This window comes from Eurosta solidaginis, chromosome 4, assembly GCF_040869045.1.
Source record: "Eurosta solidaginis isolate ZX-2024a chromosome 4, ASM4086904v1, whole genome shotgun sequence".
NCBI lineage: Eukaryota > Metazoa > Arthropoda > Insecta > Diptera > Tephritidae > Eurosta > Eurosta solidaginis.
In genome coordinates this window covers 75,627,195-75,648,632 of record NC_090322.1, presented here as the reverse complement: position 1 = coordinate 75,648,632, position 21,438 = coordinate 75,627,195, and the positions used below count along the sequence as shown (strand labels likewise).

Sequence of the window (21,438 nt, the reverse complement as noted above, 5' to 3'; positions counted from 1 at the left end):
TTTGCTTATAGGCCTATTGTGGGCAGGGGTCCAAGGCCAAAAATAGCATCGGGCAATAGACTACACATCTAAACAAGCGTTCGCTCATTGTGAAGTTATGAAGCGAGCTGCTACATTTTCTCATTAGATTTAGCGGGACATCGTCCTCCGCGTGACATCATTTGACGAGCATAATAGTGCGTATGCTAATTTATGTATGTATTAAATTACAATCTGGTAGTCCTCCTAAGTAGCGTTTCCGTAGTCTTTTATATTCTATAGGCCAACAGATGACACGAGGTTGGGAACGTGTGTAGAAATCTAATCTTTCTTTCCGCTTAATACTTTCCACTTAGTATTCCTCGTACTGGGCTTATGACGGGTCTCATAAAAGCACATTGTAAATAAACAAACCTGGGATATTGCCCCTTTTTTTGGTGCTGACCACCATTTTTTCACGAATAAAACCCCGATACTGTCGCCATTCAACTGAAAAGCGCAGATTTTATGTCAGATTTGTGGTAAGATACTTCGCCGCCACGCTTGTATCTGTATTTGGGGGGTGAAAGTCTCGCCCTAATTTTAATAAGTTGATGAACCTTTCATAATACATTTTTCAGCGCCTTCGTGCTGATGGTGCCTGATGCGGAAAGGACGCGGGAGTATTATCGAACGTTACACCTAAGATCTTTGGGTGACTGACAGTCGGTAGTGTGACACCATCGGCGCGAACGTCCAATATTTGCGTCATCTGTTCTATCAACGTCGTAAGCTGAGTGGCTGTGGGTTTGGGCGGTGATAGTACCAGGTCGCGCGAGGTGAGAAACTTAACTGGGGAGATAGCTGTTTCTTCTGAAAACTAAATCGTCTATTGGACTGTCAGATCCTGTTGCCAATATCGTGCAGTCGTCGACGTAGGAAATGATAGTAACTCTTTCTGGTGGGGATGGGAGCTTTGATATGAAGGAAGTAAATAGAAGCGGGGATAGAACACCACCCTGAGGTTTCGTTCCTAAATTGAACGGACGGTTGCCGACCATTCAGATAATTTGCGTTCCATCTTTTAATACAAGGGAGGAGTGAATCTTTTATATCTTGGAGTGGCGTGCCGTGGTTGAGGGGGCTATTCCTAGTTCAGTGCCTTATTTATCTGGGTATTTATGGTGCTTAGCGCGGCGGTAGTGCTATGAATTTTGCGGAAGCCATGCTGATGGGTGGCTAAGCGAAGATTCGCAGTGAAGTGAGGATCTAGGATGTGCTTCCCCTGTCTTTGCAACTGGCGAAAGAAATGATATCGATCGATATGACTAACCTTTGTTAGCTGGCTTCCCAGGATTTAGTTGTGGAATTATCCTTGCTATGGTTTATTCATTACTCAACAATTAAATGTGTGTTTATGTGAGTTTTTACTTTTTTTTTTCTTCGCACTAACCAGTAAACTAAACAACGAAAATGGGTTCTAAACAAAAACAAAAAAAATACTCTGTGATAAACTGACTGTGCTAGTCGGTAAAGTTAACAAGTCAAATTAGAATAGTTTCTTCATACTTTTTGCACTGCTGGAAAGAGTTAACTATATGTTTTGGGAATAATTTAAACGCCACTTTTTAATGGCCAGTGCACAACTGTTTCGATTAAAGAAGCCCCATTTCCGAGAGAAAAAGCTTTGATGAGATTCACATGGTATAATCGAAACAGCTGTCGGCCTGCCCGTCCTATGGCTAATGAAGAATTAATTACATATTACAATCTAATTTCATTCCAGGAAATTTTATAACCATCATTGCTTTATTGAAATGTCCTAAAATTCGGGGACATGCAACCACAGCATTTATATTGTCGCTCAGCGTGTCTGACCTTCTATTTTGCTGCTTAAGCTTACCACTAACAGCTTTGAGATATTATGAAGAAGTAAGTACCATTGATTAGTGTAATAACAATTATAAGGACTATAAGATATGCATAAGCAAGCTGAGGGGAATACAGAGCTGGAGCACCCATAGCTAGGGATAATACATAAAATAAACATTTATAATGGAGCAATTCTTTCATTCTAGCGTCTGTAGAGAGCGTAGTATACTTTCCACGTTTTCTGGAATAAATTTAATATAGACATGGTACTTTTATCTGTAAGGACTTTCCTTTCGATTTGGCCATTCATTTAAATAAATAAATGTATGGCGTGATAAGTTCTAACGAGATTTAAAGCAGAGCTTCTCTTCAAATTGGCGTCGTGCTCCTTTTAATTTTTCCTACAAATTGGTGGGACGGGACTTACAATATTTTATGCCGACTCCGAACGGCATCTGCAAGGCAGATGAATTTTCACTGAGAACCTTTTCATGGTAGAAATACACTGCCGACGGGCGACCCCGCTTAGAAAAACTTCATAATCGAAAAAACTTGTTTCTAAACTTTAATGTTACTTTGCCCAGGGCGTGAACACATGAACATCGGTATGGTAGGCGGGGCACGTTGCCACCACACCCTTGCCGCCGCCATTCATTTAGCACAGAAGATAAAATATAAAATGTATATTTTCTATTATTTATTATCTTCAGGACCGAGTTTTTTATTTTTGTAAAAGGTATTTAATGTTAAGTTTGGTTTTACTGGTCTCATAATTAATTTATTATTATATTTACTTTTATATAATAAGAAAACCGGTCTTGAAGACGGCAAATGAATATTATTTTGATTCAATTATTCACAGACCAGTAATACTAAACATAAAACTATTCCGAATTTTGACACATATTTTTGTATAAAAAAATAAATAAAAAATTATAAAATTCACAAAATTATTAAAAAAATTGGTCTGTTGGGTGATTGATACACGCAAATGTTCACACATGTTCAAAAAAGTGTGTATGTAATTTTTAAGAATGAAGTTTAATATCGGTTGGTAACTACAAAAGTTACAGTCATATTAGCCTGTAGAGGATGATTCTAAATTACGAAAACAATGGGTCAAGTAAATATTTCTTAGTCATTTTGATACAATTTTACATTTTTTAAATTTTGTTTTCATTAAAGTTTTTAGCATATATAAGGAAATTAATACTTATTGAAGCCATAATTGATTTCCAGTTTTGATTCAATGCATACAGATAGCACAAAAGTTGACAAAACCCGCAAAAAAGAGAAAAAAAAATTTTCAGTTCTCACATCTGTGTTATATTTTTCTAGTTCACATATGTATGTATATATAGTGGGAAAGGTCTAAATATCTTCTTATACGATCCGGAGAAAAATTTAAAACCGGGTTATAGCCCAAAAATTTTTAGGCTCGCAAGAGTCTAAAGGTACGAAAAGCCGGTTTTTTACCCGTAACTCACTAATAAGGCACCGCTCACTTTTACGAATTCTATGTAGCCAGAAAAATACCGAGTGACCACGTGAACTGTCCAATTTTTGTCAAGACCGGTTGAGTTCTTTGGACCATGGTTCCCACTTTGGTCCATTTGGACCAAAAATGGTCTTTTCTACGCCTATTTGGTCCGCTGGTCCCTTTTAACCACGCTCATATTAGCTTCTTTTGTATGTACATATGTAAGTTAACACAGTCAAATATTAACTTTAGCTTTCAGAAAAATGCTGCAACAGCAACTTCATATTTTGTATTGCTAGCGGAAGTGATCGAAACAAAATGTGAAGAGTTACAATTAATTTACTTACCTGCTCCATTTGCAAATTGATGATTAGGCAATATTTCGCAAACATTAAGCGGAAGCGATCGCGACGGAATAAAAACCGCCGCGACTTCCAAGTATAACAACAAAAACAAAACAGCAATAAGAATATTGTAAATTAGCGAGTAAGCAAAATTGTAATATAAAAGACTGAAATAAATAAATCAATTAGCTATCTTATTTAGCTGGCTCGAGGTCTGTGTTGTAAAATAAAACAACGTTGATGTTTTTTTCTTTATTCTCAACCAATATATTTCGACTGCTATGCGGCAATCGTCATCAGGGTTACAAAACTAATAAAAACAAATCAATTAGGTTCAGTTGGTTCAGTTGATAAATTTAACGATTGAGTTTAATTTTGTTATCGACGGCGCACGGGCAGTAACTGTCGCCCAACGTAAAAATAGCGCAATAAAGTAACTTAAAAAAAGGGATACAAATATCCTCATAAAATTGAGTGAAATTAATAAATAAATCTATAAAAACTGTGGATACAATTATCCTATTTCACTGAGTGAAACTAGTAAAAACTATGTAGCTTAAAAATTTTACAAAAATCCTTGTCGATTGAGTGAAACTTGACCCTCAAAAAAGTTATAACGGAAAGGATACAAATATCCTTGTAAACTGGGTAAATAAAATCTTGAAAACTGTATAAATTAAAAAGAATACAAATATCCTTGTCGATTGAGCAAAACTATAAAATAGACCCTCAAAAAGTTATAACGTAAAGAATACAAATATCCTTGTGCAACTAGTGAATAAACCCTCAAAAACTGTGAAGAGGATAAATCTCCAACAGCAACCGCCTGCAGGCGACAACCAAATATTACTGCATTGCTGTTCCTCATTTTATTGTAAGTGAATTATGTCAACTAGAAAATAATTTAAAAAATATTGACAGAATTAACTTAAGTTAAAAGCCATTAAGTGATAAAATTTTAGTTAAATTATTTGCTTAATTTTTTATTTGAAAATCACAAAAAAGAAAAAAATGGAAAATATAGAAAACGCAATTTCACAGCTAACTGGTGCTCTCAATTTGCAAATTGAGCTGATTAAGGCAATGAACAACAGAATAGGGGAATTAGAAACTATAATTAGACCTCTTCCAATAAATAGCCCTGCACCTCTTGCCCCAGCAACAGAGGCAGAACTCAACGAAATGAGGAGGTTGTCAGAATGTGTAAAGGATTTACAAATTTTTGATGGAAATCCAATTCAATATATTCCGTGGATCTCCAGTGTGTAATCCATTTTAAAAGATTACGAGGTAATCAAAAACAGACCCATCTTTCGTGCTATAATGTAGCATATTAGAAATAAAATAAGAGGACTGGCGGATACCGCCCTTATATCTTACAACGTATTTAATGACGAATGGGAAAAAATTAAAACCTGCCTATCCCTACACTACGCTGACAAGCGTGATCTCAGAACCCTTGAGTATGAACTAACAACTTTAAGCCAGAGATATTCTAGTGTAGACCAATTTTACGCCAGGATTAATTACCAGCTCTCGCTTATAATAAATAAGATAAAGGCTCAAGTACATTCAGAGGAAGCTATAAGCGCTTTGATAGACAGCTACAGGAATAGGGCACTCGATGTTTTTGTCAGGGGAGTACAAGTCGAACTTTCAAGGATGCTAATAATCCAAAAACCCGAAACATTACCTGAAGCCTATCCTTCCTGTTTAGAGATACATAACATGAACTTAAGAAATCATTCGATTTACCCAAAAAATTCTGGCAATGCGAATTACAAAAAATATAATTTTTCCTCATTGCCAAATTCACCAAATAAATTGAACATTCACGAAAAAAATACAATATATAACTATAGAAACCAACATAATGCTAGGCAAACTCAGCCGCAAGGACCACCCCCACGGCCTACACAGCCCAAACCCCCTGTCCCGATGGAGGTCGATCCATCATTGCATTCTCAAAAAGTAAATTATATAAACGGGCCAACCATGCTCCGGCTACGAGGTCACAAAATACCTCAAATTTACCAAGGAAACAACCTAAATTATTTAATATTAAATCAGGAGATGAAAAGCTTGATGAGCAGGAGAATTCCGAGGAAATAAATTTTATGATAGGGGCCGATCAAGCCTTCCTTACATAAATTACCATACAAAAAACAATGGACTTCTAAAGTTAATAATTGATACTGGAATCCTTCGACGGGATTATAGGAGACGACACTTTAAAACACTTAGAAGCTATAATTGATAAAAAAACAATACGCTACGGCTAAATGATACTGAAATCAAATTACAAGAAAAAACGGTTCGGCAAGTAAATAATACCCTAACCACTACTACTAATAATATAGAAACTATTAAGCGGAAATACGCAGAAATTTTTGGTCCTGTTTCGGACAGCGGCACTGTTAAGACGAGTGTACGCGCAGAAATCAAAACAACAACGGATGAACCCGTTTACACAAAGTCATACCCCTACCCAGCGAACCTTAGGAAGGAGGTGGAAAAACAAATAAAAGAGTTGCTAATAAGATACGTCATAATCAGGCCATCAAAAAGTCCTTATAAGTCTCCTTTGTGGGTATTGTCGAAAAAGCCAGGCCTATCTGGGGAAAAAAGTATAGGATAGTTATAGATTTTAAACGCTTAAATGCTGTAACTATTCCTGATACGTATCCTATACCGGATATAAATAACACATTAGCAAGTTTAGGCGAATCCAAGTACTTCACCACTCTTGATTTAACATCTGGATTTCACCAGATCAAAATCAAAGAAAGAGATATAAAGAAAACAGATTTTTCAACGGCCAATGGTAAATACGAGTTTAACAGGCTGCCGTTTGGACTTAGAAACGCGCCATCCATCTTTCAAAGAATGATTAATGATGTTCTGAAACCCTTAATTGGTAAATGTTGTTACGTCTACATTGATGATATTATCATCGTAGGGAAAGATAAAGAGGAACATTTAAAGAATTTGGAACTTTTGTTTAAATTACTTAAAAAATCAGGACTAAAAGTCAACTAAGAAAAATCGAAATTCCTCAGGACACATGTAGAATTTTTAGAGCACGTTGTCACACAGGATGGAATCCTACCCGACTCTGAAAAAATTTCCTCTATAAAAAGAATATAGCTATCGCAGCTGTCCTTTCTCAGGGTGAAAATTGCAAAGATAAGCCAATAACCTACATCTCCAGATCGCTTAATAAAACTGAAGAGAATTATTCGACAATTGAAAAGGAGATGCTGGCTATTATATGGGCACTAGATAAGCTTAGGACCTGCCTGTACGGTGCGAAGGAAATACAAATTTTAACCGACCACCAACCCCTTACCTTCGCCTTGAGCAATAGCAATAATAATGCTAAGTTAAAATGAATGGAAGGCAAGGATAGAGGAATACAACTATAAGCTCATATACACACCTGGGAAAACTAACACAGTAGCCGACGCTCTTTCGCGACTACAGATGACAATTCCCAACATAGCGCAGAAGAGGACAACACAGACTTGATTCCTCATTGCGAGGCTCCTATAGACGTATTTATGCCTCAAATAGTAATTTCCAAAGGAAAGGAACTGGAATGCCATGAGGAGCCACACCCAAATTACCAAAGGCACTACGTAGCAAAAACAAAGCTTAGCAAAGGAGTTATTAAATCCATATTAAAAAATTACCTAAACCCAAATTTAGTTAATGGGGTCAAAATCCCAGAAAACACATTCCTATGTTGCAAGAAATCTTCAAAGAATGTTTATGAAAATTTAGAATTAGAATCACCCAGAGGATAGTGAGCGATGTCCCTAACGATGAAGATAAGTTCCGCATTATCAGAGAAGAATACAAAAGAGCTCATCGTAACGGGAGAGAAAACAAAGAACAAATACTGGAAAAATTTTATTTCCCTCAAATTGCCAAACTAATCAAAGATTACACAAGATCATGTGAAATTTGCCATTGTAACAAGTATGAACGCCTACCTCCCAAACCCGAAATCCAAGCCACATCCATTCCATCGTATCCTACTGAGATTCTTCATATAGACATTATCGAAATTGCAGGGGAAAAATATATAACCTGCTTAGATAAATTCTCGAAATTTGTTAAATTCTTTCGCATAAAAAATAAATCCGTTATACATATCCGCGACATGCTGATAAAACTTCTTCATTTCTGCTCTGTCCCGAAAACGTTGGTTATGGACAACGAGGGCAGTTTTATTAGCCCAATTACATTAAACTACTTGGAGGCCTTAGGAATAGAAATCTATTTGACCCCTCCTCAAAAAAGCGAAGTGAATGGTGCGGTTGGACGCGTTCACTCCACCATAATTGAAACAGCCCGATGCCTTCAAGCCGAATATCTTGCCTTTTCTATTAATGAGATAATTTACATCGCTGTTGACAGATAAAACAATACAATCCATTCAACAACAAACAAGAAACCAGCTGACGTTTTCTTTGGTAGGACTAACAGGATAAATTATCAGGAATAAAAGGACTTCAAGAACATTGTTAGTAACGACATCAAACACAAACTCGCCAGGAACCAGAAAAAGATGCTAAACTGGCACAACAAAAAAGGACTAAAATTAAAAACTATGAACCAGGCGAAACAGTTTTCAAAAAAGACAAACAGATTAAACAGAAAAACAAACCTATTTATAAGAAAGAAGCCGTAGGAAAAGACAATAATGTAACAATTACCACCACTAATAATGGAAGGATTCACAAATCTCATCTGAAAATTGAAAATTCTTCCGTTTACTAGGTTGATACCAAAACTTACAGGAGCAGTAGTAGACATATACGAATACAAAAGCCCATTGATGGCAATAAAACGGCATAGGAAAAATATCAAACATTGACTTGGACGATTATGAACGAATTCTCAACATCAAACATATCATTCGCTATCAGACTAGCAGAACAAGCCCTCTAGCTCCACAGCTAGACTATAAAATTTCACAAATCGACAACCTTTTAGATCAATTACGGACTAGAAACGTTAAAAAAGAGCAAACGATCAATCAACTGGATTGGCTCGGCCTGGAAAAGGCTAGCAGGTAATCCGGACGCAACCGACTGGGACGAAATCTTGACTACAACGAATGACCTCACGGGAAATAGTAACAAACAGTACACAATCAATAACTACTTAATTAAAACAACCAAAAAAATACTGGATAATTACAATAGAATACTCGACGAAATCGACGCAAACGATACAGTTAGATTCGAACAAGCATTATATAATAAGCTAGGATTAGTAAAATATGGTCTCTCGCAAATAGTTTTAGTCACTCAACTTGCAAAAAAGGGTATAGTTCGTTCGCATTTGCTAAATAAAGCAGATATAGCCAATATAATTTGCCAAACCGAAACTCTACCTTTCAAAAATGAATTAGAAGCTCTTAGATACGCAGAACCGTCAATGATAGTCCAGGATTCGCTTCTCCTATACGTAATATCTTTGCCACAAACCGAAGATATTTTATACAACAAAATTCTTATCCGATCAACAATAAAAAATAGCAAACAAATTTATCTCCAATTTATTGATTTGTTCATTGCACAAGAAGGTAAATATGGCATTCGCGAAAAATGCATGATAATAGAAGACATAACAATATGCAAAAGAAATCAATTAGAACCTTTGGATGAAAACCATTGTATTCCACAGATCCTCACGGGAGGAAAAGCAACTTGCGACTATCAGGTTCGAAATGATCCTATAATTGAATTAATTACAGATGGAACAGTCTTCATTTCCAACTTTATAGGAAATCTAACGTATAATAACTTAACTCAGGTCTTGAACGGCACCTTTATCATAAATTTTTATAACGAAACTATATGCAATATGATTTACACAAATTGGCAAACTACGTCTCACCAGATCTTACCCCTATACTCTCTAGCGACTTAACTGAAAAAGAGATAAAAATAGATTTACAATACCTTCACCAACTCCACTTGACGAATGTAACAAAATTAGATTACATCTCATCCAAGTTTATTATGTCAATAAGTTACAGTTTTTTATCAATATTTCTTGGGCTGACCTTATTCATAATACTCTATTTCCACACCAAATCAGCTTACCACAGGAAATTCAAATCCACTCCTACAATAATAGATTTCCAACCAGTTGCAATAGGTAAAAGTTAGATCCTTTATTTTATCAGCGGGACGCTGATACTTAAAAAGGGGGAGTTAACACAGTCAAATATTAACTTTAGCTTTCAGAAAAATGCAGCAACAGCAACTTCACATTTTGTATTGCTAACGGAATTGATCGCGACAAAATGTGAAGAGTTCCAATTAATTTACTTACCTGCTACTTACTACTTACAGTACCCAGATCGAAGTTGAGCTAGAGTGACTAGCGTTTCCCTAGGGAGAGTGCGTTCCTCTTCTGCGAGTTATGGGTATTTTTCTTTAAGAACTGGATTCGCCGGGCAGTTCCTGAAATAGAGGTCTGACGCCTGTTTGTGGATATCACTGAGGACCTGCTTGTGCTTTTTTGCTTCATACGGCTGTGTTCTCAGGTACCGTATTTCCTCATAATGCTTACGGAGATGAAACCTTAAGCCCCTGAGAGGTGTAGCCTCATAAATCAGATGTCTGTTGGGATGCCCAGGTTTCTGGGTATTCAACAGAAACTGTTCAGCATTTAATTTCTCTTCCTAATGAGGAGTACTCTCGCCTTATTGTATAGGTGGTGTTCTGGGGGCATAAGAAGACAGCCCGTAGCGGTTCTGAGGGCAGTATTTTGGCAGGTCTGTATTTTCTTCCAGTGAGTAACCTTTAGGCTTGGTTGGTAATGTCCGTTTCTTTGTCTTTACCCCAAGTGCTGCCAGAGAAAGATTTGAGGATTTTATTACGGCTCTGGATTTTATGAACAATTGCGGTTGCATGCTCTCCGAAACGTATATCCTGATCGAACGTCACACCCAAGATTTTTTGGTGTAAGATAGTTGGTAGCGTAATGCCATCGACGCGGATGTTCAATAGACGAGACAAATCAACAATTACCTGTGCGTTGCTATTGCTGTGTTCGTAATTGCGTTATTTGGCTTTTCCAAAAAAACTTACCTTATCAAAGTACTTATGCATCAGAAAGAGTTATTTTAAATGAGATGTCTCCCTCATACTTTAAGTTAAATTAAATACACATTGATGTTACTATTGGGTGCAACATTAAGTTTAAAGTAAATACAATGAGCAATATCATTTTCTGTTAGCGAGGCGTGTAATCGGGACACAAATATGGCCCTACGAGGTGGCACCTCCAAAGGAACACTAGTTGGAATTATTGTTGGGCATACTTTTCTTTCGTTTTGGGGATACATAAAACCCTTCAGCCTTTTAAAGTGAGCATCCATCGTTTTGAATCTATCGTTAAGGTCACGAGACCCAATAAAAATGTTTTTTAACTCATTCTGATTTTGCCTCATGAAAGCACGCATGCCATTTTCTACAGAACGACAATCATGACATGTCCTATTCAGTCCAGTTTTGCTAAACATTAGGTCAATAACTCGACCACCAATGTGAGAGAAACCGGCACAGGTCCCATAAGTCATATTATCACAGAGCCAATAGCAAACAGAAATGTCCTTCGGGAAGTTTTATTGTGATTAGTACACTTCTTTACACAGCAATCCAAAATAATTGCAAAGTTAAACAAACCGAAAGGAAAACTAGCAGAGGTAAATATAAGTTAGAGGATTAATTGATTGCACTAATAGCTATAGCTGTTTTGAAAATTGACAAATAAATAATGGCCCGTGGTCATCGTCGAAATAAAACAGAGTTTTATTGGTTTAAACATAATTCTTAATTAAGCATCATTTTAAGTCTGTTATAATCAATTTAAACACTATTATATCTCTAAACAGGTATTTCAAATTTAAAATGACGTGAGCTCGATTTTAATTATTTAAAGTAGGTCTTAATTTGGCGGCAGTTATCAAAAATGAGAGAAATTTAATAATTTTCTTTTTGCGAAAAATTTAAATGGTAGTGAAAAAACGCTTCCCCGACAAGCAAATATACGTCAGGAGCTAGTTTATTATCCTTAGAATGCATATTTGTATGTTTGCGACGAAAATTACGCAATTTTAGAATGTGCGATGGTTACGATGGTAAAACCAAACCAAAAATTTCGGGAAGTGCCAAAAGACTCGTTTTTACCTTGGAATCAATAACCCGACGGCGGGAAAGAAATATTTTTACTGTCAAGATTTTTACAAAAAAAAGTTTAAAATTTGTATGTGGTTGTTGTAATTTTGATTATTTTGTTGTACACAGAAACGAATTAACTAAAAGGGCGTTTTGCGCGAATACAATTTGTATATATGAAAGAGAATGGCTACATTTAAACCGCTTTTTGAATTCTCCAAGAATGCGTTAGAATTGCAGCTAAACTTAATGTAATGTATGTATGAAACTAAGAAATTATATATATATATATATATATATTATGTGTGCACAATAAGCTGGGTCGATTTGTATGGATGAAAGTTAACCGATATCGCACCATCTATTGTTCGATAGGATTTGGGCTCAGGAAAAAAAGGTTCCACTACGCATACCCAAAAAAATAATTTTCGAGCCTGCGAAAAAAAATGCGAAAGGGTCAATTTTTCGACCAAAACATTCCCCAAAACCCAAAAAAAAATTTTTTTTCTCAAAAAACTGTTGTAAAAACGTTGGCGATAACAGCTTTTTGTAAAAAAAAATATTTTTTGGGTTTTGGGGAGTGTTTTGGTCGAAAAATTTACCCCTCCGACATTTTTTCTTGCAGGCTCGAAAATTATTTTTTTGGGTATGCGTAGCACGGAACAGTTTCGATTATTTGTCGCTTATTTCTAAACGGTTTATAAACAAAAAATCAAGGTTTTGTAAGCTTAATGTTTTTTTGATAAAACTTATTAAAAACTTATATTACGTTTACCTTGCTTGTTGGGTTGTAAAGACGTGTGTGTTCAAAGTCAGCTGTTTGCGCAACGCAACGCAAAATCCGAATGTGTACCGGCTTTAAGAAAAACTACCAAATTTATGTGTTATTGTACACACATATGTGTTATTTTATATACATACATAATCTTTTTAATGGCGGCCACCGTGGTGTGATGGTAGCGTGCTCCGCCTATCACACCGTATGCCCTGGGTTCAACTCCCGGGCAAAGCAACATCAAAATTTTAGAAATAAGGTTTTTCAATTAGAAGAAAATTTGTCTAAGCGGGGTCGCCCCTCGGCAGTGTTTGGCAAGCGCTCCGGGTGTATTTCTGCCATGAAAAGCTCTCAGTGAAAACTCATCTGCCTTGCAGATGCCGTTCGGAGTCGGCATAAAACATGTAGGTCGCCTCCGGCCAATTTGTAGGGAAAATCAAGAGGAGCACGACGCAAATGGGAAGAAAAGCTCGGCCTTAGATCTCTTCGGAGGTTATCGCGCCTTACATTTTTAACATTTTTTAAATAAATGTAAGGCGCGATAACCTCCGAAGAGATCTAAGGCCGAGCTTCTCTTCCAATTTTCGTCGTGCTCCTCTTGATTTTTCCCTACAAATTGGCCGGACGGGACCTACATGTTTTATGCCGACTCCGAACGGCATCTGCATGGCACAATACCAATATATTTTATACAGCTGTTCGGTCAGCTCATAGTACAGGTTTACAAGTATGATATGTATGAGAAGGAAACAATTCCGTTCTCTTTCTAACACACTGCCGTTTGACACTTCGGTCAGTGTCAAACTAGTGTGGAACTCAGTGGAACCTGCGTTTGACACTGAACGAAGTGTCAAAATTACCGGGGTTGCTGTCGTGGAATAGACGCAGGGAAACAAAAAAGGAGCGGAATATTAGATATGGGTTGCCGTGATGGTAAATTTTTTTTTACGAATTTAGCAAGAAAATGTATTGCACCTATATGCGTCCTACAGAAAATTATACAAAAGTCTTGAATTGGGGTATCTGAGGACACGTAGTTATTGCAGCATTAAGAATAGAAACACGAGTGCTAAGTTTTTCTACCCGTTCAGAAGTTCTCCGCGAAGAACAGTTTGAAACCGAGTTCGACTGCAATAACCCGTCCAAAAATGTGGAAAGAGAAATGAAAAGACGCGTTTTGTTCTGTTATCTATAGTTCAAAGGCGAAAAAGTATTCTAATTATTGGAAGCGAGGCAAAAAATTGTCTATTAATACCTCCCTCGACGGTTCTGGTCGTGTTTTAGCAATCGTCCCCGGTAATAAAGTATCACAATTTATTAATTAAAATTATCCAAAACATATGGATTTTAAAGAGAGGTGTAATTAAGTGCTCATTTGAAAGTTAATAAGAATATTTCTTTGTAATTTTGCAATAAAAATTTTACACAGTTGTCGTTAGCAGCTACTACACTTCTCTTCGACCTAAGAAGTACAACAGTGCCAAATAGCATCCACACAAAAAACGAACAAGAACAAGCATTTTATCAGGTGAGCGTGGCTGTGTATGTGCGCGCTGCTACACATTTATGTTTGCTATTGGCTCTGTGATAATATGACTTATGTGACCTGTGCCGGTTTCTCTCGCATAGGTGGTCGAGTTATTGACCTAATGTTTAGCAAAACTGGACTGAATAGGACATGTCATGATTGTCGTTATGTAGAAAATGGCATGCGTGCTTTCATGAAGCAAAATCAGAATGAGTTCAAAAACTTTTTTATTGGGTTTCGTGTCCTTAACGATAGTTTCAAAACGATGGATGCTCACTTTAAAAGGCTGAAGGGATTAATGTATCCCCAAAACAAAAGAAAAGTATGCCCAACAATAATTCCAACTAGTGGTCCTTTGGAGGTGCCACCTCGTAGGGCCATATTTGTGTCCCGATTACACGCCTCGCTAACCGAAAATGATATTGCTCATTGTGTTTACTCTAAACTTAATGTTGCATGCAATAGTAACATCAATGTGTATTTAATTTAAATTAAAGTATGAGGGAGACATCTCATTTAAAATAACTCGTTCTGATGCATAAGTACTTTGATAAGGTAAGTTTTTTTGGAAAAGCCAAAAAACGTAATTACGAACACAGCAATAACAACGCACAGGTAATTGCTGATTTGTCTCGTCTGTTGAACATCCGCGTCGATGGCATTACGCTACCGACTATCTTACACCAAAAAATCTTGGGTGTGACGTTCGATCAGGATCTACATTTCGAAGAGCATGCAACCGCAATTGTTCATAAAATCCTGAGCCGTAATAAAATCCTCAATCCTTTCTCTAGCAGCACTTGGGGTAAAGACAAAGAAACGCTGATTACCAAGCAAGCCTAAAGGTTACTCACTGGAAAAACATACAGGCCTGCCGAAATACTGCCCTCAGACCGCTACGGGCTGTCTTCTTATGCCCCCAGAACACCACCTACACAATTAGGCGAGAGTACTCCTCATTAGAGAGAGAAATTAAATGCTGAACAGTTTCTGTTGAATATCCAGAAACCTGGGCATCCCAACAGACATCTGATTGATGAGGCTACACCTCTCAGGGGCTTAAGGTGTCATCTCCGTAAGCATTATGAGGAAATACGGTACCTGAGAACACAGCCGTATGAAGCAAAAAAGCAAAAACAGGTCCTCTGTGATATTCACAAACAGGCGTCGGACCTCTATTTCAGGAACTACCCGGCGAATCCAGTTCATAAAGAAAAATACCCATAACTCGCAGAAGAGGAACGCACTCTCCCTAGGGAAACGCTCGTCACTCTAGCTCAACTTCGATCTGGATACTGTAACAGGTTTAACTCATACTGTTGTGTAACTGCCTGTATAGGGGCGAGCAGGGTGACCGGCAGGCATGGTGGTAGCGCTGCTAAGGTTCGTCGGTAGCCGTGTTCCTTACCACCTTACTCCACCCGCAGCCACTAAACAAAAAATGAAGGTTCATGCCTTGGGAGGATCTGATAATAAATTGAAATAATTAAAGATGAAAGGAAAGCGGAAGAAACCCATCCGTATCTGGGGGAGCCATCCCACCCCACCTGTTCGCTAGCGGCGAACAGCCTTGAACTCCACTATAGCTCCTTAATCCGAGTTGAGTTCCCTTGCCAGACATTCATCCGTCTGTCAGAAGGTCGGTCTAAGTGCCCAGTCAGTCCGTCATTTCTGTCCAACGACCCCCATTTGGTCAACCCCTTCTCCTAAGGGCAACACCCACACTAACACTAAAGGGTTAACTACTCCATATTTATCCTGTTGAATACTTTCACTGAATCATGGACAATAAATAAAATAGTATATTAAGTTGTACTGGTTTAAACTACTTTATTACTATATGTATTTGGAAAATTCCGCCTCAAATCTAACATCTGGTAATGATAATTATTTATTACTAGCAGAGGACCCGACGTCGTTCGGGTATAAATAAAAGCAGTACTATATAGACTAATATATTAGACTAATCCCAACCCCCATTTGTACGGGAGATGCCACGCCCCTTTTTGGCTGTCCCAAATTTTTCCCGAGGGGTAGGGATTAGTCTTATATACCTCCTCACCTAGTTTCAGTCGTTTAGCTTTAATACTTTCAGATATATTGACAACGAAAAATTCCAGTTGTATGGGAGGTTCCACGCCCCTTTTTTCGTTACACCCAGTTTTTCTGGAGGGGTAGGGATTGGCTTCATATAACCACTCATCTAATTTCAGTCGTCTAGCCTTAATACTTTCAGATATATTGACTACCAAAAATTCAAGTTGTATGGGAGGTGCCACGCGCCCTTGTCGAAAACTTTTTTTTATATAGGCTACCATAGATTGACGCACTCAGGGTATGTCATGGCAAAATTTCGTTCGATTCCATTCTGCGGTTTAGGCTGCAAGTCCAAACATACATACAGACATACTTTCACAAATATATAGTAGATTTATAATAATAAAGCAAGGAGAGATTACACAGGCCAACAAAAAAAATTCGGATTCTATGTTCAATTCTATAAAAAAAATGCAATTACGAATCTAAAATATTTGGTTTTGTAGAAGTTATAGCGATTTGAAAATTGTTCATTTTTGCACACGGCTAATGTAGGTCCTTTCGCGCTATTTCGGTCGATAGAGGGCAGCGGGTAGCTACCTGATGCAGCGATGCATCGAAAAAAGATCTACTTAAAGCACAATATACTCATCTTAAAAAAAAAACCAAAAAATGTGGCTGAGAAACAGTAAAAAGGAGATAAAAGGTCCCAGATACACATGATTTTAGGTAGATTTGGCAATTCGTTAAGTACATATTAAGAAACTCATCGAAACTTTTACTGACGGATTGGCAGGCCTAGCAATAGAGCATGCCAGCTACCTGATAGCGTTTTTGTAAGTAACATTTTTTTAAGAAGCGGTAGTTTCTTGGGTCACTCGTTGTGGGCGACACTATGTTTTTGCATACACAGAGGAATGATGTTTTCGAGAAGTTGTAAACGGGCGGCTAATTCGTTTTGCTATATATGTGGCGAATGTATTAAAAGAAGACAAAAAAAAGTTTGATTTAACTAAAAACACAAGAACCTACTTAGCCTACTTCGGTCTACCTGTTAAAAACCAGGACAAAAAATGGGCTGCACATGTTTCATGTAACTCTTGCAGAAGCATTCTGGAGCGTAAGTTTATTTTCTCTTTTTTATTGTACTAACTGTTTCATATATATACATATATCTACATATATATAATTGCATAATAACTGAAATTGTTATGAAATGCTTTACGTTTTATTATAGTTTGCTACCAGGGTGAGAAAAGAGCCATGAAGTTCGCAGTGCCGAGGATTTGGAGGGAACCGAGTAATCATGACACTGATTGCTATTTTTGTGTAGTGAAACCACTGAAAGGGAAACGTTTAAGGAAAACAATATATCCGGAACTACCATCGACATCCGCTCCAGTACCACATTCGGAACAAAATCCTTTACCTGATCCGCCTGTGTTGGAAAAGCAACTATTCCCTCAAGGCAGCTTTCAAACACCGAGTTCATCTGCATCCGTACATACGAATTTGTTCCTCAATTTTAACCAGGAATACCACATCTCATCAACTCTGAAGATCTCAATGACTTAATAAGAGAAAGGTTTATTTGAAGCAATTGGTATTCCTTGTAATACAAATGAATGGCGCCTCTTTATCGACAGCTCAACAAAAAGTCTAAAAGCAGTTCTACTACACAATGGGAACAAATTCCCATCTATTCCACTGGCACATTCCATACATCTCAAAGAAAATTATGACAGTATTAAAATGCTATTAACTGCAATCAAATATACGGAATACAAGTGGGAAGTTATTGGAGACATCAAGATGGTTTGTTTTTTTACTGGAATGCAAGGTGGATATACCAACTTTGGTGGTTAACCAAATATTTAAATATATATTTTTAGAAATATTATTTTATTTACTTTTGAGTTTAAATATTTTCAAACTAACTAGAATTTTCTTTTTTTGAAGTTATTCAAACATTTTAAGTTAACATGAAAACTCAATTAAAAATTATTTTAAAAATTAAAGTAAATAATACAAAGTAGTTAACACTATATTTACTCCCTCTCCAAGAAAATTTGAAACAAACAAATTATTAATTAATATTAAATGTAACCTTTTTTTGTTTTTTGTTGTTTAATGTATTTGTATTTAAATTAGTGTTAATAAGTATGTTTGCTGGTTTAAGTAAATCAATTGAAATATTTTTAATAGTATTTTTGTATTGAATTGTAAATGTTTTATGTTTCTTAGAGATAACTTTAAAAGGTCCTTCATAAGGTGATTCTAAATTAGATTTACGAAGAACTTTAACAAAAACATACTCACAATTTTCTAATTGTTTAGGAACGAAAAAATTTTCTTTCTTATGACGAAAAACTTTAGAACGAACAAGTGAAAAATATTCTCTTATTTTATGAAGAGCGTCATTAGAAAAATCGTGTTCTTTATTACTATTTGAAATAATTAATTCACCAGGTATTCTAAGTGTTTGGCCATAAACAAGTTCCGCAGATGAACATTTTAAATCTTCTTTAATAGAAGTTCGTAAACCAAGTAGAATGAATGGTAAAATGTCAGACCAATGAACCGAGTCGTTTGATGCTATAATTGCTGCTTTTAAAGTTCGATGAAATCTCTCTATCATGCCATTTGCTTGGGGATGGTAAGGAGATGTATGAATTTTATGAGAACCTAAAAGTTTAGTTAATTCCGTAAAAAATTTTGAGGTGAATTGTGAACCTTGATCTACTGTAATATTCAATGGTATACCAAATCGTGGTATATAATTTTGAATAAAAGTTTTTACTATAGTATTTGTTGAAATATCTTTAAGTGGATAAGCTTCAGGCCAACGTGAAAATCTATCAATAATTGTTAAAATATAAGAATTTTCATTTGAAACTGGAAGAGGTCCAACAATATTCATATGAATATGTTCAAAACGGCCTGATGGTATTTGAATTTTTTTGGATAGGAGATTTAGTATGTCTTGAAATTTTGGATTTTTGGCAATTGATGCAAGATGAAGTCCAATCGTTAATTTCTTTACGCATGTTAGGCCAATAATATTTATTTTGAATTAGTTTTCTAGTTGTTCTTATACTTGGATGAGATAATGAGTGAATTTTGTCAAATATAATTCTTCTCATAGAATGTGGAACATAAGGTCGAAAAGGTTGTAGAGAAACATCACACCATATGTTTAAATTAATAATTGGAATATGAATTTCTTTTAAATTATTTTTAGAATTTGGATCAGAAATGGTTTTTTGTAAAAATGTATCAGTTTGCTGTTCTTTATATAAAGTTTCTAAATTTATATCTTGAGTTGAAATTGCATTTATTTCTGGAATACGGGAAAGTGTGTCGGCAACTATGTTGTCTTTTCCACGTATATATTGAATATCATTTGTAAATTGAGCAATTTATTCAAGATGACGTAGTTGACGAGGAGATCTATCTACTTTAGAATTTAGAACATGAATTAAAGGTTTATGACCAGTATAAATTGTAAAAGTTCTACCTTCAAGAAAATGTTTAAAATGTTTAATTGAATTATAAATTGCCAAAAGTTCACGATCAAATGTTGAATATTTAGTTTCTGTTGTAGTTAATTTTCTTGAAAAATAAGCTAAGGGTTCTAGTATATTATTGCTAGTTTGTTGAAGAACTGCTCCAATAGCAACATTTGACACATCTACTGCTAATGATAAAGTACCATTTTTGTCGAAAAGTGTAAGTAATGTATTTTTAGCATAAAGTTTTTTAACATTTTCGAAAGCTGTTGTGGTTTCATTTGTCCAATTTAATTGTTTGAGTTTGTTTTTAATTGCATGTGTTAACATTTCATGAAGAGGACTAAGTTCTGTTGCTAACATTTTAATATATCTGTGATAGTAATTTATCATACCTAAAAATTTTTGTAATTTATTTATAGAAATTAGTTTTTCAAAATTTGTTATGATTTCAATTCTATCTAAAGATGGTTTAATACCTTCGCCTGAAATTTCGTAACTTAAGAAATTTAATTTATTTACACCGAGAGTACATTTTGAAGGTTTAATATTTAAATTATATTCTTCAAGTCTTTTGAAAACTGATTTTAAATGATTTATATGTCGATCTTCATTATCACTGGCAATAAGAATGTCATTAATGTATGTAAATACAAAATCGAAATCAGAAAATACTTCATTAATAAAGCGTTGGAAAGTTTGAGCACTGTTTCGTAAACCGAAGGGCATTCTTACGAATTCAAACATTCCAAAAGTGGTAGTTATTGCAATCTTATGAATGTCTTCTTCTGCCATTGGAATTTGGTGGTAGGCACGCACAAGATCAATTTTGGAAAAAAATTGTTTGTTTTTTAAATCAATTGTTAATTCGTGAATATGTGGTAAAGGATACCGATCTGGTGTAGTAATAAAATTAAGTCTTCGATAGTCTCCAATCATTTGGTTCTTTTTTAGGAACGAGATGAAGTGGAGATGCAATAGGAGAATTTGAGGGTCTGCATATACCAGTTTTAACTAAAAATTCAAATTCAGTTTTAGCAATTTTAAGTTTGATTGGATCAAGACGTCTGGGTTTCGCTTGAACGGATTTGTAATTGATTAATATCATTAGAAATTTTATTTAAATTTTGAAAAATAGCCGTGGTTAATTCAGTTAAATTTTTAACGCATTTGTTCTAAAATATTATTATTTATACTTGAGACTACAGGAGATTTGGAAAAATGAGGATTATTGATTAAATCAAAAAGTTTGTCAGCTAAAATAATAAATTTGTATTTCTTGTGGTAATTTACGAATCCACAATTTAAAGAGTAATTCTTGGCTAACTATGGAGTCAGAACCTATAAGTGATTTCATAAATCTGAATAATTCAGATGTGAACGATCACCAAGTTCAGCTTTTGAAAATAATTATTCTAATCGTTTTTCTTCGCTAAGAGAAAATCTTTCACATAGAATTTTTTTGATTGTATCATATTTATTAAAAAGAGGAGGAGGGTTAATAACATCTAAAATTTTAGAAATAGTATCTCGTTGAAGAGTAATTAGAACATTTTGAAATTTTAAATTATCATCAGTGATATTATTAATTTCAAATTGTCCTTCAACAAGTAAAAACCAGGCATCAGGACAATCTTGCCAAAATTGTGGTAATTTAATAGATTTAGTAGAAGGAAAATTTGTAAAGTTATCTTGTGTTGAAGTATCTTGTGTTATATTAGAGATGGTGTTTTG

At 35.6% G+C, this 21,438-nt stretch overlaps 1 protein-coding gene across 28 annotated transcripts in view; it reads left to right on the top strand.

The window, feature by feature from the left end:
* The window catches only part of Tre1 (Trapped in endoderm 1), a 713,802-nt gene that overhangs the window by 474,024 nt on the left and 218,340 nt on the right, over positions 1-21,438 (top strand). For all 28 annotated transcript variants that reach the window (XM_067782128.1, XM_067782125.1, XM_067782124.1 and 25 more), the window contains one exon: positions 1,745-1,890. In XM_067782128.1, coding sequence (XP_067638229.1) covers positions 1,745-1,890 — 146 coding nt within the window. The remainder of the gene's footprint in view (positions 1-1,744; positions 1,891-21,438) is intronic.